This window comes from Telopea speciosissima, chromosome 7 (assembly GCF_018873765.1).
Source record: "Telopea speciosissima isolate NSW1024214 ecotype Mountain lineage chromosome 7, Tspe_v1, whole genome shotgun sequence".
NCBI lineage: Eukaryota > Viridiplantae > Streptophyta > Magnoliopsida > Proteales > Proteaceae > Telopea > Telopea speciosissima.
Genome location: NC_057922.1, coordinates 63,877,373 through 63,905,318, shown reverse-complemented (window position 1 = coordinate 63,905,318; position 27,946 = coordinate 63,877,373). Strand labels below are relative to the sequence as shown.

At 40.1% G+C, this 27,946-nt stretch overlaps 1 protein-coding gene across 1 annotated transcript; it reads right to left on the bottom strand.

Moving 5' to 3' along the window:
- Positions 1 to 27,733, bottom strand: LOC122669148 (omega-amidase, chloroplastic-like). Its single transcript, XM_043865831.1, has 10 exons — positions 27,397 to 27,733; positions 26,970 to 27,086; positions 26,368 to 26,592; positions 26,008 to 26,101; positions 24,070 to 24,144; positions 22,444 to 22,522; positions 1,916 to 1,931; positions 986 to 1,066; positions 481 to 563; positions 1 to 323 (listed from the first exon to the last, which is right to left on the bottom strand). Exons 1-10 carry the CDS (start codon positions 27,706 to 27,708, stop codon positions 236 to 238), a joined length of 1,170 nt encoding a protein of 389 aa, XP_043721766.1. The 5' UTR covers positions 27,709 to 27,733; the 3' UTR covers positions 1 to 235.
- Between the last annotated feature and the right edge of the window lie 213 nt (positions 27,734 to 27,946).

Below are 27,946 nucleotides of genomic sequence, written 5' to 3'. Positions count from 1 at the left end.
TGTAGCCAATGGTTATAATATGTAATAAAGTGTGAAGTTTCAACAATTTAATGGAGTCCATACATATGTTGGGCCGTGATTCCTGCAAACTGTTGTTCTATAATGGGGTGGTTATTTGAAATGGCCCAACAAACAAAACGTCAAATGCTTTTAACAGCATCCTCATTATTTCCAGATTGTTACATCTCCACAAGCCAAGCCAATGCCTTTTGCCTTTGCACAATCCTTCCCATGCTTACTTGGTTGATTGTGAATTCAGCCTTTGAACATCTACTAATTGGTACAGATCCCCTCGTTTCTGCTTTTCTAGTGGAAGGCTTGTTCTGTTAAGAAAAGAGAAAGAAAAACAGGGGGTGAAAAGCAAAAAAAAAAACAAAAATTAGGGGGTGGGGGGGGGGGGGGGGAAGGGAATGAATGCTACTCTTATAAGTATAAAATAGTAGATTTGAAAGTATAATCTAGGCTGTCAAACATTGTCACCTTCTGGTCTCAATTAGCGAATAATCTATCTCTGCAACGACAATTGCCTCATCATGCTCAGTAGTAGCAAGTACTTCCCCAAACTGTCACATAAATTTTTCCAGGACTTCAGTACAAGTTCTTTCGGAAGTACTAATCTTCAAAACTCAACAAAACTTTATGATTTTCACAAAAGCGAAAACATTTTGAAAAAAAAAGTATCAATACTGATTCTAAGGCGATCCCGTATCGGTAGATCCGTACGGACCAAGGGTAACAAGGTTAAAAAAACGTTTTTTTATTGAAAACCAGGGGCAAATCTGTCCTATACAGGGCAATCCGGATCAGTATCAGGTTGGATCGACTGAGACCAACCCGATACCAGTTCCTAAAATCGTGCTCACAGCTCTCAGAAACGTAATATTGTCGACTGACAGAGTTTCAAGTATGGTCAGTATATCATTTTCACTATTGATTATAGAAGACGATGAATAAATAAGCATTTAAATTATTACTTTTAACTTACAGGTCCAACAAGGGTAGAATGACCCCATGCAACATAACCAGCAACAGCGTCTCGAGCAGGTGAACAGGTTGCCACATATAACTGCCACTCGAGAAAAAGCACCACACAACTTCATGTTAAAAGCTGGTTATAAGCATTTTAAGGCAGTTTTGGTTATTCAAAAGAAAATATACATCTAGGAAATTTCATTAACTTATTAGTAAATGGGATCTAAAGAAAATAGTGTATGATTCAATTTACAGATTGATAGGAAATTTAAGAAATCTATTTGTCAGCAAACCACATGTTCATTGCTCAAGAAGGTATATGATTCAATTTAGAGAATAAAAGAACTCTTGTTCAAAGTTTATTAAAAATAAATCAAATAAAATATGAAAAAAAAATTCTGAAAAAAAGGTTAAAGCATCATATAACACATGTTTCCAATAGAGATGGAGTAAATCAACTTTGCTGTCATTGGACCAGAAAGGTAATTGGTCCGGTTGGGCTGATTAGAATTTTGATTTGAGAAGAATTACCAAAATCACAATAGCAAAATAGACCTAGTTCAGCTAATCATATTTTTAATAGAATGAGTTCTAAGTAACTATATTAAAAAGTAAAATTTAAAAGTAAGGGAATTAAGAAACCAGAGAAATTCTTTTAACCAAATGAAAAAAAAAAAGATCATTAACTTCTTTTTTTTTTTGGGGGGGGGGGGGGGGGGGGGGGAAGGTTGACAAATTCAAACTATAACATACAACTATACAAGGGGCAGACAAATCTGTTTTTCCTGTGCTATTATTGGGAGTATTGACGACCAAGAGAATTTTCAGAACCTATCCTTCATATCCATAAGATGGATTTATAACTGTCATGACGATTTAGAACTACCAATATTAATGTGCAAAACACCTTCCACTTAAACAAGGAAAGAGTCTGTAAATATACCTGATTATCCATAGCCCTGAGATAAGGGAGGGAAAAAATGGATAAAAAAGAAATTAGTAACAATGAATAAAATAAACAAAAGCAGTCTAAAAAGCTAGTAATCACTTCCTTTGGTTACTTCAACATTGATTAAGCCTAACATGTGACTATAGCATTAACCCACAAGCCCAAAAGTATGATAAAATTAACAGAGCAGCAACGAATGAAGAATATGAAATTTATAAATAAAATAAAAAATAAAAAATGAAGAACATGAAGCTTTTCAAGTTTACAGTTCAGAAACCTTAATCTCTCTCCAAGTTACTGAGTGCAAAGAGAGATTGGCCACTGTTCAGATTCAGTTGCGGGCAGATTTGCACAATGTTCCTTTGGCTGAAGCCGAGAAGACTATTTCTGCTGTGCTTACTTCTTTGCTCTCACAGGAAGAGAGCTTCCTCAAGCAAAAGTCCAGGATCAAATGGCTTGATTTGGGGGATTCAAATACTGCTTTCTTCCATCGTTCTTTCAAGGCCAATGTCAATGCAAACTCCATCACTCAACTCACTTCCAATGATGGTTCTCTTGCTACAACTGTCAAGGATATAAAGGACCTGGCTGTTCAGCACTTCAAGGGCATCTTCAATGCCCCCTCGATAGGAGATACTCCTCTGCCCAGCCATTTACTCAACAAGTTCCTTCCTCCCAATCACATAGATATCCTTAGCTCCATCCCCAAAGAAGATGAGATCTTGGCAGCCATTCATTCCCTTAAAGTGTCTAGTGCTCCTGGGCCAGATGGCTTTAGCATGGGGTTCTTCCTCTCGACCTGGGACATCATCAAATTGGATCTCATTGCAGCCATTGAAAGCTTCTTCTACAATCCCAGCTAGATCAATGGGGTCAACCATACTTTCCTGTGCCTCATCCCCAAAAAGGATGGTGCTTCGGCTATGAATGACTTCAGGCCCATAGCCTTATTCAATATCCTCTACAAATTTATTGCTAAGATCCTAGCCAGAAGACTCAAGACTGTTGTGGATCTGTTGGTCAATGACAACCAATCTGCTTTCATCCCAGGAAGAAACATCTCTGACAACATTTTGCTCTGTAATGACATAGTTAGAGGATTTGACAGGAAAAATCATGGGCCAGCTATCCTTCTCAAGATCGACATTCACAAGGCCTTTGATTCCTTAAGGTGGGATTATATCTCTCAAGTCATGCTCAAGATGGGGTTCCCTATCCCCTTTGTTCACTGGATCAGTTGTTGCATCTCCTCCCCAAAGTTCTCGGTCCTTATCAACGGCAGTCCTACAGGTTATTTTGGAGCTTCTGTAGGGATTCGGCAAGGGTGTCCCCTTTCTCCTTACTTGTTCACTTTGGCCTTGGAAATTCTCTCTAGGCAAATTCAGACATGTACTGATCAGCAGCTTATCCCCCCTATTCCGAAGTGCAAAGCTCTAAAGCTCACCCATCTTGCTTTTGCTGATGACTTGATGATTTTCTCAAAGGCTTCCATTGCTTCTCTCGAGTGTATTATGCTTTGTCTGCAGCAATTCCATGAGCTTTCAGGCCTGCGCATCAACCCCTTCAAGTCCCTTATCTTCTTTGCGGGTCTTCCAAAACTTCACAAAGGGGACTTCCTTGTCAAATCAGGCTTCCAAGAGGGGCACTTTCCTATCAAGTACTTGGGCCTTCCTTTGATTCCGGCTAGATTGACTGCTCACCATTGCACCCCCATGCTGGACCTCATGAGAAAAAGACTGCAGCTATGGAAAGGCAAGCTCCTATCTTATGTGGGTAGGCTGGTCCTTATCAGATCTGTCTTGGAAGCCTCCTATATCTATTGGTCTGGAATCTTTGGTCTCCCGCAAGCTACCATCAAGTCCATAGAATCTTTGCTTGCTTCTTTTCTTTGGAAGGGAGCTAAGACATCCAGGTTTCTCCACCCCACCTCCTGGGCTTCTGTGTGTCTCCCAAAAATGGAGGGAGGGCTGGGCATAAGAAGAATTAAAGAAGTCAACAAGGCTGGTATTATCAAGCTGATCTGGAGGATTGCCTCTAAACAGAAGAGCATTTGGGTTGATTGGATTTATTCGAGGATTCTTTGGCAAGACTCCATCTAAACTGCTTCCATCTCTACTGATGCTTCTTGGGTTTGGCGCAAGATCCTAGAGTCCCGCCACCTTGCTCTCCCCTATATCCACTCCCGCATTGGAGACGGCCTCTCTACCTCCCTTTGGCTGGATCACTGGCACCCTAAAGGGATCCTTTTGCACCTTGTCACACCAAGGACGATCTATGCTTCAAGCCTTCACAGAATGGCTCTTGTTGCGGACATCCTTCATCTCAATGAGTGGGCTCCTCCCCCTTCCTCCTCCCAGTCTCTCTCTCCTCTTTGAAATGACCTTCTGTCCATCCAAAGAAGGCTGCCTTCTAGAGGTGACTGTGTCTCGTGGGCAGCTGATGGTTCGCTGAATTTCTCCTCCAAGGCAGCTTGGAATCTTATCCGATCCAAAGGCCCTTTGGTTGGTTGGAGGAAGCTCCTCTGGTTCAAGCATCATATTCCACGCCATTCCTTCACTGCTTGGAGAGTCTTCAACAACTGTCTTCCTACCCTTGCTTTCCTCCGCAGGCGTCACATACAAGTTCCCAATGCTTGCTGCCTTTGTTGGAACAACTTGGAAGACTCGGATCATCTTTTCTTTGAATGCCCGACCTCCAAAGCCATTTGGAAAGGTATTCTTGCTAAGTGCTGTCCCGCCCACAGAAGAATTCTCCCTTTCTCTAGAGAATGGATTTGGATAGATATGACTTTCGGAGGGGCTTCTATTTGTGACACTGTGGGGAAGATGGCTTTCTATGCTGCGCTAAATCACATTTGGATGGAGCGAAATATTAGGAAATGGACCTCCAATTCTCGTTCTTATCAACAGATTTGGGACTCCATTTCCTTTGAAATCTCCTCCAAACTTTTGTCAGCTCCTCCCTCCTTTTGTTCTGACACCCCAAGGAACAGGCTAATTGTTGTCTCCTGGGGTGTCCCAAATGTTTCTTTCTCTTCTTCAGCTGGCCCTAGCTGATTTTCTTTAGCCGTTGGCTGTTGTTTTCCCCCTAAGGGGGCCCTTGTTTCTCTTTTCCTCGGTAATAAATTCATTTATACACCCAAAAAAAAAAGAACTTTGATATAAGGAGGGATGAGGGAAGCAGAGTGGTTGAATCTCGACCTCTCTTACTAACAGACCATTTTTTAAACTGGGATCAGGTTAGAATAAATGGAGCAAAAGAACTGACATTGATTCCAATGTTGAAGGAAATTAGGGATTATAGATGCCAGTTTTCTGGTGCTTTTAGTTACATACAATTGGGATTTAGGTGGATTCAGATGGCCATCGCACGCACCACATGGGCCATAGTACAGCTGGCCAGTGGAGTTACAATTGGTCTTTGATTAAGATCCAACAGTTCATTGATGTAATTTAGGATGGGCATTCATTAACATCTTAAATAACCGGAAACACACCCATAGTCAGCAAATTCGTGAATATTTCAGGAAAAATTCAGAGTGAATCAAATCAAATCTAGAAGGTTTTTTTTTTTTTTTGGGGGGGGGGGGGGTGGGGGGGGGTGGGTGGGGAGGGGAGAGGTTCTGCAAATAATATAGGAAAAATTAGTTCTGCCCAGAAAAATCATACTCAAAACCCAAAAAAAAAAAACAAGAAGTCCCCATGAAAAATTCAGCCCCAAAAAATTCGGAATCTAAACAAATCTTCAACAAAAAATTTAATTAATGGGCTGATTATTTGGTCCTGGATCTTTAAAACATTAAGATCTAATCCCCAGAAGTAGTCCATTTCCAGCTTTTCACCACCCCCCCCCCCTTTTTTTTTGTCCCATGTGCGGCTTCGCACGTTTGAATGGTCAAATGTCATACAATTAATGAGGTTGTTTTTAAATCATAAAGATTCTAATTCCTAGAATCTGATTGAAGATCAGAAGTTGCATAAAGTGCACGGTCTTCCACTCTTATCCAAGCTCAGCATAGAAGATTGATTGGGTGTAGCGCATTACACCGTAGGGTGTCTCAAAGATTCCAAAAGTCACATTGTGGTTCGTGCAATAAAGGAGAAAAATATAAAGATTTCAATCTTTGGGCCAAGGTTCATTACCATTTTACCAGACAAGATGAAAGGCTTTGCAGCGTTTGAGCTGTTCATACACTCAAAATCCGAAACGTGGCCAGCCACTTTTTCAATGTTGGTGAATCGACTTTATGAATCATTGTCTATGTGTAGCTCGTACGTGATGCTCCTCATTCGAAGATTCCAAATCCAAGTCTCTAGTTCGCTTCAGCCACATCATGTTTCTTAGGGATTCGAAATCAAAGGTCAAGATTGAGGCCGCCTAAACCGACCATCTTAACGGCTGTCCACGACTCGCTCTGCATTAACCATTCAATGCTCAAAACATTGCATCCACTTTACAGTCGTGATGGTTTGTACTACACTAGAGCATGCCGTTACATTTCGCATTCTTTCCACACGCTTCTTCGAGATGCCATTCTACCTGCTCCCATTGGCCATATGAAATTCCACTTGACATCGTCAGGCTGATATTTGACAAAGGTTTGACGTAATTCGACGTCTAATTAAAGCGCCACGTCAACTGATACGGATCTGACAATCCTATGATGATGCGATTTCCTGTACCCATCATAGTTGTCAAGGTGTTTGTCCAGGCGCCTTTCTCTCGCCTTGATTTCTGGTATCGCCTAGGCATCGCCTTGTTGGTGCCGCCATGGTTTTTAACTACCTCGGTCGCCTTAGTCCGCCTAGGCGCCTTTACAACTATGGTACCCATGTGGTCCTTATACAATGGTACAACGCCCGAGTATGGAACGCTTGCATAAAAGATTCCAAATGGAATTTTGTCATTGGCCAATCTTTTATTGCTTATATTATGGCCATCCGATGTCCATTGGGGGTGATTTACATAACAAAATGTTCACAAAATTACCCTCTTCGTCCCTTCATACATAGAACCAGAAGCTAAGACTCGAAAATTAGGGAAAACAGGGGTAAAACGTCTTGAGTGAGCTTTGGTGAGGGTTTGAAGGCCATTAAATCATCAAAACGCCTTGTGTGAATATTTTGAAGATAGTTTGAAGTGCAAGTATTGATGTGTGTGTGCTCCATTGAAGGAAAAAAATAATCAACATCATTAGTTGAAAATGTGTGTGGGAGCTTGAATATCATGTTAATGAAGTTTTTTATTGAGGTTTGATGCTCTTCATCATTTGGAAGTCCGATTGGCGGCGATTGTGCGTTGGTTTCATGGTTCGGTCTTCCAAGAGCATTGGGGGAGCACTTTAAGTGGCTTAGTCCACTTTGGTAATCTCTAAACCATTTCCTCTGTGTTGTAAGTAGCTTATATGAGCTTATTGAGATGAAATGCATTAACTATATGTGACGAGATGTTGGGAATGGTAGTTTTGATTTGATTTTATCAAGTTGTAAGCCTTGTTGAGTTGATGCTCAACAGGTGTTTGTAAAATTATCTTACATAGTTGTTACTATTGTAAGGAAGGTTGTTGCCCTTGACAGTGTTGGCGCATTGTCGGAAGCACGAATAGGGAGTCCTGGACTGTTGTTGCAATCATATTGTAACTAGTGTTGAGTGTCGGTTAATACACGAAACCCAGGGTTAGGCATTACCCTGTGGATGTAGGCACACTGCCAAACCACGAAAATTGTATTGTCAATTGTGAACCAATGGATAGAAGTGTGAAATTGTTTTGCAGGATGGGTATGCATCCCTTGGTAAGCTTGGCCTCTTTTGGTTGAAGGCGAGGGCGCATACGAACTATAGCCGGTAATTACGGAGTGTTCCGGTCGGTGGTGTTTACAGGTGATAGAATTACAAGGACAGTTGTGTATGGTCTGCCAGGACAATTTTGGGAAGAATTTTATAGAGCACTGACTGATTCACCCCCCCCCCTCAGTGTCAACCTGGGAAACATCAAGTGGTATCAGAGCCACAGGTTCCCTAAGGAGTTAAGCTTCACCGCTTCAGGTATTTAACACAGATTGGCAGTATGGCATCACATGACAGTCACAGTGGGCATGGCAGTAAGATTCCGTACTTTGAAGGCACCAGTTACAATTTCTGGAAGATAAAAATGGAAGCATACTTCATGTCACTTGGCTATGGTGTGTGGCTTGCAGTGAATAATAGCTATACTCCACCTACCACAGACATTTTTGTTGAGTCAGAAATGAGAAAGTTGAAAAATGATGCCAAGGCATTGAATGCTCTCCACAGTTCCTTATCTACAAATGAGTTTGCAAGGGTTGCAGGTTGTGCAACATCTACAGAGATATGGGATAAGCTGCAGAGTATATATAGAGGAGATGAAAAGATAAAAGAGGCAAAGCTACAACACTACAGGGTTCAGTTTGAAGGTCTGAAGATGAGACAATTGATGTATTTATGAACAAGGTGAATGAAATTGCCAACTCCATCACAGGCCTAAGTAAGCAGATTACAGATGCAGTTATAGTGAAGAAAATCCTTCGATCTATAGTTGAAGTATACAATGCCAAGGTGTCTGCCATTGAGGAGTCTAGGAATCTAAATGAGTTTAGTTTGGATGAGTTGCATGTAAATTTTACAGCTTATGAAATGAGAATGGTCAAACCCAAGACCACAAGCAAGGAAGTAGCCTTTAAGACTGTGAACAAGATGATAGTCTGACGATAACAGAAGAAAGTGATTCTGAAGACTCAAATGATGAGTTGATTGTCTATCTAGCCAAGAGGTTGAAGAAAGGGAATGGTAAATACAAGGGAAAACTTCCCTTGAAATGTTTCAATTGTGGTGGCATGGGACATTTTGAGGCAAAACGTCCCAAGAAAGGTAAAATCAACCATTTTGATGATGAAGAAGAAGAAAGTAAGCCAAAGAAGGGAAAGAAGTATGTTCCAAGAAAGAAAAACTACTTTAAGAAACAGAGCTCGATGACAAAGAAGGATAGCAGCACTTTTGAGGAAGAATCAGATGAAGAAGAAACTGCACATGAGAGGTATAAGTCATTGTTTATGGCCTATGGAAGCAATAGCTCCCACAAGAGTTATGAAAAATCTGATGAAGAAGAGGAAGTTGAAGGTCAATGTGACCTTGAGGCTGAACTATTTCATGCTTTGATAGAACTTAAAACAGAAAGAAATAAAAACAAGAATTTGCAAAGCAAGCTTGTGGATTCACAAGAAGAGGTCAGCCAGTTGAAGAACTAATGAAGACAAACGATGACATGAGTTTTAACCTCACTTCAAAAGTTGAGGAGTGTGCTCTATTGGAGGACCAATTATTGTCTCTAAAAGCTGATTTTGAAAAGACTTGACTTGCAAGATAATCTATCTTGCAGATTATCTTGCAGCTGCTACTTCATCATCACTAGTTTCAGTGTTGGGTTCTAAGGGAAAGGAACTTAGCAGTCAAGTGGAGGATGGTTCCACTAACAAAGTTGAAGGTAATGTCTTGGATGAAATCTTGAGTTACCAAAGACCTCCTCAAAACAAGACCGGACATAGGAAACACATCTGCTGTTGTCAAAACAAAAGGAAAGGGAACTGCAAACAACCCTGTGAGATTTGTGAAGGAGAAACAAAATAGTTCAAGATCTGAGAAGACTGACAGTGATGGTTACAATACAGTTGGTTACCAAAGGTACAGGGGGTGTGACAGTGATGGTTACACTATAGTTGATTACCCGAGGTACAAGGGATATTCAGGTAACACTTGGTAGAGACAGAACTACTTCTATGGTTATTGTTATGGTTGCAACATCTTTGGTCATAGGATGGCAAATTGTAGAAGGCTAATTAAGCCTATGACATTTACTAGTAGAAACATGTTTGCACCACTAGCACAAGAACATGTTGAGTGCTACAGATGCTATAAATTGGGTCCTATTGCTAGGAATTACAACACATTGCTCACTTCTCAAATGCAAGCAAATATAAGGTTTGCAAGATTTCCCTAACAAGAGCAACAACAAAGAAGAAAAGTTGTTGATAAGAAGAAAGGAGGAAAACCAAAGCCAAAGCCTATTCGTGTGACCGAAAAAGCTATTTGGGTAAAAAAAAAAAAAAGGGGAGAGAAAACAACAAATATCTAGTAGTATAGACAGCTTTTAAAGCACACAGTAGACCATCTCCTTGGATCTTGGATAGTGGATGCCCCTCACATATGACAGATGAGAAAGCAAGATTTCTAAGTCTTGAACAGGTTGACAGTGGATCAGTGAGGTTTGGCAATAATAATGGTGCAAGAATTGAAGGAAAGGGCCCAGTCAACTTAGATCAAAGCAAAATCAAGTCAAACAATGTTTTGTACGTCAATGGGCTCAAACATAGCCTACTAAGTGTGAGTCAAATTTGTGATGATGGAAATGAGGTAGTATTTACAAAGAAGGGTTTTGTAATCAAGAAGACAACTAGTGGAAAGACAATGGCAAGAGGTACAAGGACAACTGGAAACTTGTATGTGTTAAATGAAGGTCTTGAAAACAGTTGCATGATGAGTCAAGAAGATGAAAACTGGATGCGGCATCGAAGACTTAGTCATTTAAACTTCAAGAGTTTGGCCAAAGTTAGTAAAAGAGAAGCAGTTAGAGATATACCAATGATCATGTTGAGAGATTTAGAATTAGAGAATAATGCTTAGATGGTTTAAGGTAGACCCCAAGCCATATACTTATAATAAGAGATAGAAAATACATGGACAAAATTGTCCCTAACATAGCCGACATGGCTGTACATGAAATAAATATAGGAAAAAGTCCAGACTACCCCCACAGTGTTCTGGCCCATACAATCCAACACTCCCCCTCAAGTTGGAGCATATATGTCATGCATGCCCAACTTGACTAAGATAGGCAGAAACACTTTGCCACTTAGCCCCTTAGTGAACACATCGGCTAACTGATCAGCAGACTTCACAAAGGGAACACAAATAAGTCCGGCTTCGAGCTTCTCCTTGATGAAATGTCAGTCAACCTCTACATGCTTAGTACGATCATGCTAGACAGGGTTATGAGCAATGCTAATGGCTGCTTTATTATCACAATAAATAATCATCGGAAGACAGACAGCAACAACAATATCCTACAACAATCCTCTAAGCCACAACAGTTCACAGATTCCTTGTGCCATTGCACGGATCTCTGCTTCGGCACTAGACCTTGCCACAACATTTTGCTTCTTGCTATGCCATGTGACAAGGTTTCCACCCAAAAAAGAACAATATCCAGAAATAGATTTTCTGTCAGTAGAGCCAGCCCAATCGACATCAGTATAAGCTTCAACCTTTAGATGACCATTAGGAGATAAGAGGATTCCTTTTCTTGGAGCAGACTTTAAATATCGCAAGATGCGAACGACTGCCTCCATATGTGAGGAATACGGATCATGCATAAATTGGCTTACCAAACTTACAACAATGGCTATGTCAGGTTGTGTGTGAGAGAGGTAGATCAGTTTGCCCACCAATCGCTGATGACGACCTTTGTCAACAGGTTCACCTTCTTTCTCCGTAAGTTTTGTAGTAGCTTCCATAGGAATATCTGAAGGGTGACAACCTAACAACCTAGTCTCAGACAATAGATCTAGGATATAATTTTTTTGAGAAAGAAAGATGCCCTTTGAAGATCGGGCTACCTCTATCCCTAGAAAATATTTTAGAGTTCCCAGATCCTTTATTTCAAACTCACGGCCAAGGAAGAGCTTCAATTTGTTGATCTCATCGCCATCATTACCAGTCACAACAATATCATTAACGTAGACCATGAGGATAGTGATCTTATCACCAACACGTTTGATGAACAAGGTATGATCAGCACTGCTTTGTTTGTATCCCACAGAAACCATAGCCTTGTGAAACCTGCCAAACCAAGCTCTAGGTGACTGCTTCAACCCATAGAAAGCACGCTTCAATTTACATACCTTGCCCTTGGTAGTATGACCTGAAAAACCCGAAGGAATGTCCATATATACCTCTTCCTCCAGTTCTCTATGGAGGAAGGCATTCTTCACATCTAACTACTGAATATCCCATCCAAAATTCACAGCACAAGATAACAACACTCTTACAATATTGAGCGTTGCTACTGATGCGAAGGTCTCCCGGTAGTCAACTCCATACGTTTGAGTAAAGCCCTTTTCAACCAGACGGCCTTTGTATCTATCCACTGTTCCATCTGCCTTCTGTTTGACCACAAACACCAATTTACATCCCACTGGTTTTTTCCCTGGAGGAAGAGCCACAAGATCCCACGGATTATTTTTGCTCAATGCTCTCATTTCTTTCAACATTGCTGCCTTCCACTTTCCATCTGTAGATGCTTCCTGCCAATTTTTAGGAATGGAAATAGAAGAAATAGAGGATACAAATGCATGAAAAGAAGGAGAAAGAGAACTATAAGAAACAAAACGAGAAATGGGATGCTACGTGCAAGTTTATGATGGAGGATAGCAAACCAGTAAATACCCTCTATGGTTGTTGGTAGTAAGCTGAGTTTAAATGATGAGTCAGCTTCAGTGGATTAAACAAAGTACAGGTCAATGATTGAGAGTTTATTGTATTTGACAACATCAAGACCTGACATAATGTAATCAGTTTGTTTGGTTGCAAGGTTTCAGTCAATCCCAAGGTGTCACATCTATTGACAGTTAAGAGGATTTTCAGGTACATTAGAGGCACAATGGAATATGGCTTGTAGTACCCAAAAACTGAAAATATCTCACTTATAACTTTTTCAGTTGCAGATTGGGCTGGGAGTATAGATGATAGAAAAAGCACCAGCGGTGGTGCATTCTTTTTGGGAAAGTGTTTGGTGGCATGGCATAGTAAAAAGTAGGAATCTGTTTCACTTTCTACAGTTGAGGCCGAGTATATTGCAACAATGGCAAGTTGTACAAAGTATTGTGGATGCAAAGGCAGATTTCGGATTTTGGTCTTCCTAGTGATGGACCTATGACTATTATGTGTGACAATATGAGTGCCATCAACATTTCCAAGAACCCTATGCAACATTCAAAAACTAAACATATTGACATTAGATATCATTTCTTAAAAGAGAAGGTCACATCCAATGCAGTGAGATTGGAATTTGTGTCTATAATTAACCAAGTAGCCGACACCTTCACCAAACCACTCCTGAAAGACAACTTCGAGAGGCTTCGAGACAAACTTGGGGTGGTTACTTATAGGCCACCTTAGGTGGTATTGGTGCAAGGGGAGTAGGTGTGTGCATAGAACACCAACTCTCCATAGGATAGGAAGATGCGATGGGCACTCCTATGGTTGAGCCTATGCAGGGGGAGCTCAGTCACCCTTTCTACTTGTTGTCAAAGGGGGAGAAGAGAAGTTGTTGAGAAGAGGTGTTGCCAACAATGACAACACCATATACTCAACAATCCCTCTTCTGCTGCTATTGATTGAAGAAGAAGACACAACATGCGTATGCTGATCGGTTGTTGTTGTTATTGATTATTGCTGATCGATTCAGCAACTAGCTCGTATGGTATTGATTGCAGATCAGCAGGGGCTCCGATGCTTGACCTACTACTGTGAACCCTGTTTCTTTGACCTTCTGGATAGAGAATCTATCGCTGAAGACACTAGTTTCTCTGATTTTCTGGGTTGATGGTGTTTTCTACTAGAGTTTCGTTTGTGATTGATCTATGGCTGGAATCTGACGCCATTAGGAAGAAGCTCGATATTCTTCCCTCCTCTGCTATTGGCGTCGCTAGAGAGATCGATTCAATCACCACTAGTCGGCAATCTCTAGATTTGGTTTCTTGCTTTCTCCTTCTAAAGGATTCGTTTGGTTTCTTGCTTTCTTCCATTCCCTTGATTCTCGACAGTGAGGTTTATCCCCTTGGCTACCACCCCTCATTATTTGGTATTAATTTATTACTATTCTGGCAATAGCCCCTTTGTGAAAGTAGGGGCCGCGTACATTATGACCCTTCCCAGACCCCGCAGTAGCAAGAGCCTCGTGCACTGGGTATACCGTTTTTTTTTTAATTCTGCCATTACTCTTATGAACTTCAAAATATTTACTATTCTCTTGCTTGGGTGGGCCCATAAGTGTGGCCAGAACTTACAGAATTGCCACTAGTTGTTTAATTGCAATTTTATTGCTTTGGTGGGCCCTAGATCATATTTGTTTGGGGTTGCAACTTTTTGAAGATTGGTACTTGCATGGAGTGATGGTTGTTATTGCTATTATTGAAGATTATTTGCTAAGATTTGTTTAAATCTGGCCTATCTAGGATCTTATTCACGATTGCTCTTGATTATAGGATTTAAGTGATACTCATCCTTTGTGATGCTAGTTATTGCTACCATATGGTTGTCGAATATTCTTGATTGGATCCTCTACATTATGCGTCCACGTGTACTGCTACACATAAGGGGGAGCTTAGAGCTCTTATCAGATATTTGAAGATTTTTATTATCTGATCAAGTCATTGACTGGAAATTATTATCATTTGCTTGTTCGCGTCATCCGCTCATGTCCTCAACAACAATTTTATCTTATGAAGATAGTTATAGTTATTTGTGATATTCAACAACACTCTTATCTAGTTCACCAGCAACATTATGTTGAGTTATTTTGTCTCTAGCAACCTGAAGCTGAGGCTTGTTCCCCAACAACCTTATGTTATATTATTTGGTTCTCAGCAACCTTATGCTACTACTTGGTTTGCAGTAACCTATACTGCATTTTTATCAGTGGTCCGCAATAACCTATACTGCACGTTTATCAGTGGTCCACAGTAACCTATACTACACTTTTACCAGTGGTTCGTAACGACCTATGCTACACTTTTTATTGGTCTTCTTTGTGAAGATTGCTACTTGCATTCCTTGTGAAGGGCTTAGGATGTTGTTGCTGCTATGATATGTTGGATTGCAGTTGATGTTCTCTGCCACTTAATTTTTCACTGCTGGCTGGATTTTTCGACACGAAATTTTTCTCTACTATTGCTTTAAAGATTGGTATGCTTGAGTTGATATTCATACCAGAATGAAGTTATCCGTGCTCACTAGCATCTACGATTGCTATATATGTTCAAGACTGGTGCTACTTTTAATATCTATTCTTGTTATTCCAAGTTGGAGCCTTTGATATATATACTCCAGCTTGAGGGGGAGTACTAAGATGTCCTGGAGTATCTTGGTTTCATCTTTGAAATTAGTCATGATAGGGGGAGTGTCCCTATCGTGATATGTGTTTAGTCATATAGTTTAGTTAGTCTTTCATTGTTAGTTAATTTCCTTTCTGTTGAAATCCTTGAATAATGGCTTGAGTCAAAATGACTACAGCCGTCCTTTATTTATAACAAGAGAAAGAATGTTCTGGAATGGGTACAAGGACAATATTACCCCTATGACAATTTTACCCTTGAACCCATATTACAACACTCCCCCTCAAGTTGGTGCATACATGTCAAACATGCCCAACTTGCTAACAATAAAGCAAAACAATTTACTACTAATTCCCTTAGTAAGAATATCAGTCAGTTGATCACTAGACTGAACAAATGGAATACAAATGACTCCTTGCTCCAGCTTCTCCTTCATAAAATGCCGATCAATCTCAACATGTTTGGTGCGATAATGTTGGACTGGGTTATGGGCAATGCTGATTGCAGATTTGCTGTCGCATAGGAAGATCAACTGGCATCCCAAGATCTTGAAGAAGTCCCTTTAGCCAGAGAAGTTCACAGATACCTTGCGCCATGGCTCTAAACTCAGCTTCAGCACTTGACCGAGCAACCACTACCTGCTTCTTGCTTCTCCAAGTAGTTAAGTTTCCTCTAACATAGGTGCAATATCCAGATGTCGATCTTCTATCATCAGGGTTGGCTGCCAAATCTGCATCAATATAAGCTTCTACCTAGAGATGACTGTGTGAAGAATATAGGATTCCTTTACCAGGAGAAGACTTCAGGTACCTTAGGATTCGGTATGCTGCCTCCAAGTGAGAAGAGTGAGGATCATGCATAAACTGGCTAACTACACTTACTGTAAATGCAATATCTGGTCGGGTATGGGATAAATATATCATTCTCCCAACCAGTCTCTGATAACTTCCCTTATCCACAGGGTCACCTTCCTTACTCTTCAAGTGTGTATTAGTCTCCAAAGGTGTATCGGCAGGTTTACACCCGAGCATCCCAGTATCATTCAACAAATCAAGAGTGTACTTTCTCTGGGAAAGAGATATACCCTTAGCTGAATAGGCAACCTCTATTCCCAAGAAATACCACAATCTGCCCAAGTCTTTGACCTCAAACTCTATGCCCAAATAGGTCTTCAACTTTTGAATTTCTTGTGCATCACTTCCATAATCACTATATCATCTACATAGACAATCAGAATAATGATATGTTGTCCCACTCTTTTAACAAACAACGTGTGGTCAGCATTGCTTTGCCTATAGCCATTGGCAACCATAGCTTTATGAAAACGGCCAAACCAGGCCCGGGGTGATTGCTTTAAGCCATCTAAATCCAAAGGTAGACACACAACGAGCAAGTCCCCATAAATCAGAATGAATTAATCCAAAAGGAGTCATACTACGATGATTAGAAAAAGGATAAATATTCCGAGTTTGTTTAGCAAGAGTGCAAGCATCACATGAAAAATTATTCGGGTTACACTGTCTGATTAAACTAGGAAATAAAGTTGATAAAACACTTAAAGGTGGATGCCCCAAATGGTGATGCCACTTATTTAATTCAAATAATGCAGAAGTAGAATCAGAAGATAAGGCCTTGGATGTCAATGCTGCCGGCAAACTATCAAGCACGTACAAACCACCAACCACCTTACCACATGCAATCGTATAACCCGTTTCCAAGTCCTGGAACAAACAGTGAGTGGGGAAAAATATTACTTTGCAGGTCAAGTCCCTAGTGATACTACTAATGGTCCAATGGACAATAAATTAGTAGAAAACTTAGGAACATGGAGAACAAAAGAAAGGCAAAGAGAAGAGGTGCACTGGACGGATCCCTTGTCCGAGATTGGGGAAAGAGACCCATCAGCAACACAAACTTTATTATGACCAGATAAAGGAAAATATTTCAAAAAAAGGGAAGAACCTGTCATTGGTCGGTACCACCCGAGTCAATGACCCAAGATTCGGGTATGATGGAGGTGCTATTCCCACTAAAAATACCTGGAGAAGAAGTGTAGGAGGATTGGATGGCAAGGAAATAGCCGATGCAGCCAAAGAAGGAGACCCAGATGAAGAAGATGTATCCAGCTGAGTCATCATATTCCTGAGATTCTGAAGTTCTTCCACAACCTGGGACAGAGATGGATCAGAGGGCTGGTCATCAGTAGCTGCTTGATTTGCCCGGGCTATGTTGGAACGATTTGAACCACCTCTCCCACGCCCTCGAGTGTTTGCAGGGTGACCATGTAGCTTCTAGCACCGATCCTTAGTGTGCCATTCCTTCCCACAGTGATCACACTTAATAGGAGGACAATCACCAGATGAACGATCCCAGCTGGAAGAGCGTGAAGAATTCCCACGGGAAGGTGCTGCAGGTCCAAAAATAAGAGCTGAACGCTCCTGAGTAACAGGAGCAATCATGCAGTTCGGCGACTATCTTCGACTGCAAGAATAGCACATGCTTGCTCAAAAGTGGGAAGAGGATCCCGATTCAGAATATTTGATCAAATCAGATCAAACTCGAGATTAAGGCGAGCCAAAAAATCAAACACTCGTAATCCATCTTCCCATTTCCGGAAGACAGTGGCATCAACTTCGCAGGTTGCAGTGAAGGTGCCCAAGAAATCAAGTTGCTGCCACATTGTACACATCTTACTGAGAAGCTCATAACACTGGGCTGCATTCCCAACTTGCGAATGTGTCTTGGGCTGTCTTCCAGATTTTGACCGCCAAATCAAGAAGAAGATAACAACCAGCAATCTCTTGCTCCATGGAATTCACCAAATATGACATAACCAAGAAGTTAAATTTCATCCACTTATCTTGGGCAGGACCAGCATTAATAGGCTTGACAAAGTTTCCAGTGATGTAGCCAGAGAGACCACAGGAACATATAGCAAACAAGCAAGAACGAGACCACAACAGGTAATTGGCCCCATTTAATTTTATAGGACTGGCTGGAAAAGGAACAAAATCATGCTACGATGTGCTGTCAAGGCCAGAGGAAACAGACGTGCCTCAGAGTTGTCAGGCATGGTGGCTGGTCACAGGGAAATTCTCAATAACAGAGAAAAAAATGCAGAAAATTTTACTGTATAAGAAAAAAATATGGCAAAGAAAAGGCCCTTGGTGGGAGTCAACTCACCACCAAGGGAGGGGAGAAAAATATTGCACGGCTTCGAAAAGGCCTCCCGCGAGAAAAGAAAAAGAGAACGGGGTCGCAGGAGAGTGGCGGTGGTGTGGGAAGGTGGAGGAGGCCTGGGAGGGCTGGCGGCGGTGTTGGTTGTTGGCGGAAGACTGGCGAAAGGTGATGCAGATTCATCACCGAAATGGGCTTATTTCTTCAGAAATAAGTCTAGGGTTGGGATATATATATGTTGGGCCTTTGATCCCAAGGATTTTCTATGTAATAGGCCACTTTAATTAGCCTAAACTAGGGGTATATAGGTTGCATACGGGATTAGCCCAATACTTAGTTTATTTTTATGTTTTTTAATTGAACCGGTTCATATTGGTTGCATCTAATTGGTTCAATTTAAGTGACCATGTGACTTGGTTAAGTGGTCATGTGATGTAAGTTGGGCTGGATTAGGACTCTGTAAGTCCAGTCACGTTTTGAGTCTATTTCTTTTACTACTTTAGTTTCCTAGTCAGTTTAAATAGGTTAAGGATTGGGTTAGGCATTTCCTTTTTAGAGTAGAAGTCTATTTTTGAGTCTTTTATATAAGATTGTAAGGGGGCAAAGCCTTGAAGACGAATTTTGATTAATAAAAACTCAGCTTTATGCTTGCTGCCTTTGTTGCTACTGTTGCTCCTTGTGAGTGTGCATCCTTGAGGATCTCAAGGTGGAAAGGGACTGGTGGAATCCGGTTGACTCCTTACGGCATTATTAGAGTCCTAGAAACCTGCCTAAAACTCGATAATACCTACATTATTAGAGTCCTATAAACCTGCCTAACCATACCTCCTAAGCCCCCCTTTCATTATCCTAACATAAGCCCTAGATTTGACCTCAAACTGCAATTCTGTCCTACTGAAACTGCAGAACCAACAGCCCCTTAGTTCCTTGTTATTGGTCCTGGTTTAATTGGCTTCTAGTAGGGCTTTACCCTATCTAGAACTACATTATTTGGTATTAGAGCCATAGATCAGCATGGTAATCAAGTAGTAGATCCTATAGCTGCTATGTTGAAATTGTTCCAGAAATTTGCTGCTGAACAAAGGGCTGCAACTGAAGCCATCCTGGATAGGTTGCAATGATTGGGAGAACAAAGAGTCACCCCTGCCAAAGGTCACAGGGATAGACTCAGAGGTTACAGAGAAGACACAGACATGTATAAAGAATACATATTTTCATTGCCAAAGGAAGTTGAAAATAAATCTGAAGTGACAATGAATTGTGATGAAAAGAAAAAGACCACTCCTATAGCTTTAAAGATGGAAAATCAACATGTAGAAGATCCTACTGAAGTGGTCTATGTCGAAGAAACCAATGTCGATAAGGCTGATACAGTAGAAGATGAAGAGGTGGAGCTGGTGTCTAAGAAGGTTATTAACACTGAAGACACTATGGATAGGGCATTTACGGGTGATTCAGAGATCGAACACATAGAGTTTGTTATGCCACCATGGTTCTTCGAAGAGAAAGCTCCACGCCTTAAAGACTTCATCCCTAATGTTCCTGCATCACTAAAATTTTGTTTGGGAATGGTTGAAGCTGCTACTCATATGTTGTTTCCCCCTCATCACTGCAAAATTCGAGGACGAATTTTTTCAAGTTGGGGAGAGTTGATGCAGATTCATCACCGAAATGGGCTTATTCTTTAGAAATAAGTCTAGAGTTGGGATACATATATATATGTTGGGCCTTTGATTCCAAGGGTTTTCTATGTAATAGGCCACTTTAATGAGCCTAAACTAGGGGTATATACGTTGCATACGGGATTAGCCCAATACTTAGTTTATTTTTATGTTTTTTAATTGAACCGGTTCATATTGGTTGCATCCAATTGGTTCAATTTAATTGATCATGTGACTTGATTAAGTGGTCATGTGATGTAAGTTCGGCTGGATTAGCACTCTGTAAGTCCAGCCACATTTTGAGTCTATTTCTTTTACTATTTTAGTTTCCTAGTCAGTTTAAGTTACCTAATAGGTTAAGGATTGGGTTAGGCCTTTCCTTTTTATAGTAGAAGTCTATTTTTGAGTCTTTTATATAAGGTTGTAAGGGGACAAAGCCTTGAAGACGAATTTTGATTAATAAAAACTTAGCTTTATGCTTGCTGCCTTTGTTGCTGCTGTTGCTCCTTATGAGTGTGCATCCTTATGGCTCTCAAAGTGAAAAGGGACTTGTGGAATCCGGTTGATTCCTTACGCCGTGATGGCTGGGAAGATCTTCTTCAATTCGAAGGTGGTTCTATCCTTCACATCTGTTCAAGCTGCTACCAGTGGAATCTCCAGTAAGTTTGACACCCAATTTCTTCTTCTAATCCTCTAATCCATTCCCCCAATCGATCCCCTTTATTTTTGCTTGAATTCCATTAAATCCTAATTCCATTCAACTCTAGATCTTGCTGCTCAGCCATATTTGTCCATCAAAACCCTAATCCTCTCATCCTTCATTAATTTCCCCAAAACCCATAGTCGATCCTGACTTACTGCCCAGTTTTACAGAATTTTCAAAACACTTAAAACTCTGTAATACCTACATTATTAGAGTCCTATAAACCTGCCTAGCCATACCCCCTAAGCCCCCCTTCCATTATCCTAACCTAAGCCCTAGATTTGACCTAAAACTGCAATTCTGTCCTACTGAAACTGCAGAACCAACAGCCCCTTAGATCTTTGTTATTGGTCCTGGTTTAATTGGCTTCTAGTAGGGCTTTACCCTATCTAGAACTACATTAGAAGGGGGGGCTGCTGGCGGAGGTGGTGGCTGCTGATGGTAGGTTAGTGGCGGAGGTGGTGGTGCTGCTAAGTCGAAATCACGATGGAGAGAAAGAGAAAGAAAGGAAAAAAATATTAGGTCCCATATTCTCGGATTTTTGGCTCTGATGCTATGTTGAAATTCTTGAACAATGGCTTGAGTCAGAGTGACTACAGCCGTCCTTTATTTATAACAAGAGAAAGAATGTTCTGGAATGGGTGCAAGGACAATATTACCCTTATGACAATTTTACCCTTGAACCCATATTACACAACACTTTCCTTGTATTGCTTGTAATTTAGACATTGACTCTTAGTAGGTTTCCTCAAAGATTCTAATAATTGGAATTATAAATAAAGCAAGAGGACCACGATAGACATAGATTGAATCTATTATGGTTCAGCACATCCTCTTTCCCATTGTCCTCTCTCTTCACAATCACACATACTGATTTTAGATCCTGATTTGCTACAACGCTTATGTTTTCATTGCAAACAAGCTTATGTAAACAAACATTGCAAAATTTTGAACATGTAAAAGTTTTCCATGTAAAATTTTACTCATCGAAACAAATAGAGCCGTAGGTAAATGGATCTGACACTTTGGCGGAAAATGTGAGTGTCTGATTCCAGGTAATTGAAGCTAAATATCATATAGAAGGAGTGGAGACCAAGCATTGTATGGACTTTCCTACAGAAACTATGGTATGGAGTCCCTGTTTCATCAGAGCTCTCTCTAATTTATAAATACAGGATCTAATACTGCTACTAAATAATCAATCAAGGATTAGTTTGAATCCTCTTCAGCATGATGGGAGAATCTGGACTAGAAACTAGAATGGAGTTCTCTTCAAAATCCTTCTGTCAATAGTTATTTTCAGCAAGTGATATTCTCCCACATAAAAGAATTTTAAGTGTTAACATCCTTTCTAAAATGACCTTTATTTGGGTAGCAGCAAAAATGAAAATTCAAACTGATGATTTTCTTAGTCCTTTGTCCTTTCTGAAGTGACCTGTCCTTTCTGAGGTGACCTTCTTTATTTGGATAGCAACAAGAATGAATATTCTAACTGATGTTTTCTTGAAAGAATTTTTTTTAGCCAGTAGGCGTACTTTATATTTGCATTTCCTGTAAAATATATTTCACTTTCCAACAAAATATTTGCATTTCCATAGCAACCAAAAAAAAATGACTTTTCCAGTAAAATATATGTCACTTCCCAAGGAAATATTTGCATTTCCCTCGCAACCAAGCGGAGCCATACTGTACCTCGCAGCCATGAAACTTTTAACCTAGAAACTTTTAAGACTCAAACCATCACAAGAACAAACAATCACAAAATTTTCTAAGGAAAATAATACAGATCATTACCTTGCCCTCTGTAACAACTCCCAATGCAAGGGACCAGTGGTCATGTTAAAGGCCCCAGGATAGCAGAGCAAGTTAGCACCTAAGAGCCAAATCATTACACTCCCAATAATTAATAAGTTAAACCCATAAAAGAATAAAAAATTATTATATCCTCAGCATGAAATAAAGTTTATAAAATAAATCAACAGCAAATCGTAGCGGCAACCTTGACCAGGAAAATAAACACATCAACAAAATTATGACCGAGTAACATGACATTTGTCCCCATTAATGACCAAACAACAATTATTATCAGGAACCAATAGGTACAGATAGTCCACAAGTGCAGGGCAAGTCCAGCAAAGTCGGTCCACTGCTTATGGCAAAAGCTAATACATCTCAAGAAATATCACTACAGAATTGGCATTCCAACCCACGTCATCCCTTTTTGATCACTTAGCCACACTGATGTGAGGGAATAAGCAGATTAAGCACCCAAGAAAAGAAACTATAAGGTAAATAATCAACCTCAAAAGTGCGACTTCCAAAAGTAAATCGTTGACTTTTTTGTCAGAGATAAATAAGACCATCTTTTACAGTGATGAAAGCAATGCTGCTGCCCCAGCTCATATCACTGCCACTCTGGAGATAAAGTGATGACCATACTTCCCTTCTTAAAGGATCACATCAATATACTAATGAGATATTAAATTGAGGTCCTGAATGGACAATAGTTAGACCAGTATATCTGCTAATGACTGCTATCAATCTACAAACTGATAACATTCACAATCCATGATTCCTGGATGCAGATAGCCACAATACAAGTGTCATGCAGTACGGATATTTGTATGGTCCAGCAGCACAGGCAGGGCATAGACAAGGCCACCCCCACTGTATCCAATGTGTTTCAAAATTAAAAGAAAATTGTCAGAATGATCTAATTTGACCAAGAAATCCACGATCCAACAGCTGAGACCTCTCTAGCACTAAATTCTCATATTCAGATTTCTGCATTTTGATCCACCGATTTTTATCAATTACCAAATACTTCTGGTATTTATTGGTTTACTTCTATGATTTCAACAGTTGATTGGGTAGAGAATCACACAACACTTGAGTCAATGCCTCAAGGTACACTTCATAATAGCTGCTTTATATCTTAAAGATGTTTTCATCATTGTTTTTATTTAACCAACTTACATAGTCCCACCACCTTATGCACATGCAACTTTACTTTCATGTTTCTTTTGTGTCAAAGTTTGTAAGTGGATTTTTTGTGTAACACTTACTGTTCTATATTCAAACTCAACAAAGTTTTGAGTTTCATATTTATGCATGAAACAACGGAATTAATTTGACCAGTACAATAGCCACTAGTTCTAACATATTAGACGAGGAACCAATAATCATATGAATCTTTTGCGTTTGAAAACTAATTGGGTAGGCATGTCCATGTCCATGTCATTTTTTTATTTTTATTTTATTTTTTATTTTTTTGGGGGTTGGGGGGGGGGCATGAGGCCATATCCCTGTTTCCTGTAACCATTATCATATTTGTATCCGTACCCAGGGACCACTGTTAGAAGCATAAAAATTTTTACCAAACAGATCAATTAAAATTAAGAATAAAAAATAAAAACAGACCTCTTGCTGCATACAGCATAGCTAGCTCCTGGAACCGAATATCGTAACAGATACCTATGGCAATACGCCCAACATCTGCACAAACAAATCCATAGCCATTTCAAGAATTTTCAACAAAACATGAGGTCAGACAAAGTCAGTTCCTCTCTAATCATGAAAGAGACATCCAACTAATATAAAAGCCACCACTATAGATAATACAAATTCATAAATTAATGGATTAGGAAAGCCCTAAAAGCTCTACTTTCTAAGTTTTCCTCCTTTTCCTTGAATATCACCTAGCAAAAGACAAGGTGTTAAAAATAGGAGTACTACAAATCTTTTGAGGACATGAGTCTTCTGTAGAGCATGAATTTCAAAATTAATATATAATATGAAGTAAGTCGTTGAAAGAATAATACAGAGTGCTCATTGACACACAGGGTGATCTGTGTTACCCAGATTGATGCAGATTTATCACCAAACTGGGCTTCTTTTATTAGGAATAAGTCTAGGGTTGGGTTGTGTACATGTTGGGCCTTTGATCCCATGGGTTTTCAATATAATAGGCCACTTTTATGGACCTAAACTATGGGTAATTAGGTTGCATACGGGATCAGTTGTTTTAGTTCCATATTTAGCTTTATTTTGGTGTTTTAGTTCATAAATTGAACCGATTTAACCAATGGTTCAATTTAAGTTATTTTATTAGTTTTCTTTTAAGTATTTAAGTTGGGCTGCATTAGGACTCTGTTTTGAGTCTATTTCAGTTTCCTAGTCAATTTAAGTTAAGTAATAGGTTAAGGATTGGGTTAGGCCTATCCTTTTTAGTGTAGGACTTTATTTTTTGAGTCTTTTATATAAGGTTGTACGGGGGGCAAACATTGAAGACGAATTTTGATATTAATGAAAGCTTTTGTTGCTCTTCTTCTCCATTGAAGATTTTTGTCTTGTGTTTCATCAAGGCTGGTGGGATCAGTATTTGATCTGATTAACACCTTGCGGTGGGAAGCTCGGGTGGTTCGTTGGTGGGATTGGTGTTTGATCCAATCGACACCTTGCGGTGTGAAGCCCGGGTGGTTCTTTTGAAGTTCTCCTTCAATTTTCAAAATCAAAACTCAAGAGTTATTCACGATCCTCTAACCAACTGAGCTGCCTTGCAACAACAGTAAGTTTGAATCATCCCATCAATACCCATTCTTCTCCTAATCCTCTAAACCACTCCAAAACCCTAATTTTCCCACCCATCTCCCAAAATTCTTAACTAGCCATTCAGCTAACAACACCTTCATATAACTAGATCGAGTATTCGCCTGCCCAGTTGGAATATTCGAACCAAGCTGTATTCCCATTACCCCATTCAAACCACAACATCCTCCATCACTAAACAACATTCTCATAACCTAAATTCAGCCCAGACCAAACCAGCCAGCAAAATCCCTCCTTTTTTAGTTCAAACTCTCCACACCTGCCCCTATAGCATTCGATCCAAACCCTAACCCTAATTTCACCAAAAACCCTATTTTGACCTAGCCAATTCACCTGTTCATAACAGATCCTGGTTTACTGGCTCCTAGTTGGTCTCCTACCAATCTAGGACTACATTACAAATGGCTAGGTAAAACTTCAGGAAACAACAGAGTTATCTCCATAGCCTCGAAAGAGATTATACTTAATTACCAAATATTTACTTTATTAACAAAAATTTCCATGGAATTTTTTAGGTTATCATTGAGCTGTGTCACTGAAAATGGAACATTAAGGTGCCAACTAGAAAATCTCTCACATGAAATGCTATAAGAAGGATCTGAATGAAAGATATTGTACCACAAGAACTTGCCTAAAATTGCTATAAAAATCAGAACATAAATCGCATAAAGGAATAAATGAATGAATTGAGCAGAATACCATCTCTAGGGTAATGCCTAAAAATGTGTCTGTACAAGCAGGAACACAAACCTGTGTCCACAACAGTAGGGGTCTCCCCAGCTGTGAGAGTCTTTGATTCCATAAATGTAATCTTCCCCGGAATATCAATGTCAAAAAGATGTATCTGCAGTAATAAAAACATCCTAAGATCTTTTTGTTTAACAACCAATATTACAGAAAAAAATATTTATCGCAAATATGCAGAAACGAAATCATATATCCATCAATGAAGATTTTCATGTCCAATGGGTCCCACCAGACCCCCAATTGATAATAGTAAAAGTACAAGTAAGAAGTCATAAGTTCAACTTTAGGTTGTACCATGTTCGGGGTGGGCAGGGGGAGGTATTATGTATATTCAGCAAATGGTAGGAAGGCATAGACACATACCTTTCTATGTTTGGCCTTCAGTTTCCCATCTGCACCAAATACACAGCAGGTATTGTACAGCTTATCACCACAACGTTCTGGTATTGAGCCACCAACTATGGTGATCTTGAGAGTCCGAGCAGATTCAGACAACATTGCAGTTGAAGGAGATGCATCCCCTCCAGCGTCAATATCTTCAGCATATACTGGAAAGCTATCATTTGAGTATGGACTGTTCCATATTTCCTGAGAGAGAGAGAATAAGAGATAAGCATCTATCTAAACCAATAATCCATGGCCACAGACATAAGTATCATGATTCGGACATTGTGAGCCTTGGAATTAACAATAGCGGAAGCAGCAGTACAAGAGGAAACACAAGATTGGTTCATGCACTGAGAGATTGTAACAGAAACAGCAGTACAGGGGAAACACAAGATTGATCAATGCATCGAGGGATTGTTTCACTTGACATAAATTGGGTATCTCAAAGAAAAACATTACAAAATCCTATGTAGCCCTAGATATCTCCTCTTTCCTTAAATGGAGTTGAAAAGGTTAAAACGCAGTTCAATCGTGTTTCAAACCAAGGGCAACAGATTTATCCTGTTCAGTTAACTTACAGGCAAAAGAACAAGCTGAGCACCCTTTCCAGCAGCCTCCTCAATTGCTTTGCGAGCATGAACAATGTTCCTTTCCTTGTCCGCAGTCACAAACAACTGGCAAAGAGCAATCTTGAACTGAAAAAAGAGATGGAAGAAATGAATATGAGATCAATAAAAGCGTAACTTTTAAAAGAAATTGTCTTATCCACCACATCCAATAGACACTGCAAACTAATATGGATCATAAAATAGTAACAAGAACCAGTTAAAACAAGGGTAGTACAATTCCAATCGGGAAGCGATTTCGCCTCGGTACAAGTCACAAAATCATAACTAACATAACATCCAAAAAAAAATAGAAAAGAATGCCAGTGGAAAGAAAAATTAGAGCAAACCTAGGCTGATCATTCAATTCAAGCGTAGTAAAAGAGAGAGAGAAAATTGCCTTGGTTACAGGAGGGGTAGACAATGGAACCGCAGGAGGAACCCTAGCCTGCTCAGGCTTGTAAGCAGAAGCCATTACCGCAGAGGCCGCGTGGATTTGCTTCGTATTACAGTTGTTAAAGTTGCTTCTGGTCCTCAACGCAGGAGGATTACCAAAGAAAGTGGTCGAACGGAGTGTGGAAGGGAGGGAAAGGGAAGGATTTGTGGAGGGGGAAAGGAAGTTGCAGTGGAAGGGATTGAGACTCCCAGATTGGAAGGTGCAACTCAAGAAGGCGAATCCGACTTTCATTTTTCGGCCATGGCATATTGGCATCACTGAGTGGGCCACTCCGATTATGGATTTTGCTCCATTTTAAAGCTCCAAGCATGACTCTTGTCGAAGCTCACCGTCCAACATGGACGTGTTGACACGTGGCTACCTACCAGAAAATCCTCGCGGAATTGGAAAAAGTACATGTGGGTCCCAGTAAATTTAAGAGGACCCGATGATCTCCACCATTGAAATACGCCTCGGGGGGTATACACTTTTGTGATCCTATAGGTCTCGCAGA

Bases quoted from the DNA above. Each gene is read 5' to 3' on its own strand.
- LOC122669148 (XM_043865831.1), bottom strand. From the start codon at position 27,708: ATGCCAATATGCCATGGCCGAAAAATGAAAGTCGGATTCGCCTTCTTG. The intron at 26,102-26,367 runs GTATGTGTCTAT...TTATTACTGCAG, and splicing joins TGAAGGCCAAACATAGAAAG to ATACATCTTTTTGACATTGA. The intron at 324-480 runs GTGACAATGTTT...TTTTCTTAACAG, and splicing joins TCGCTAATTGAGACCAGAAG to AACAAGCCTTCCACTAGAAA.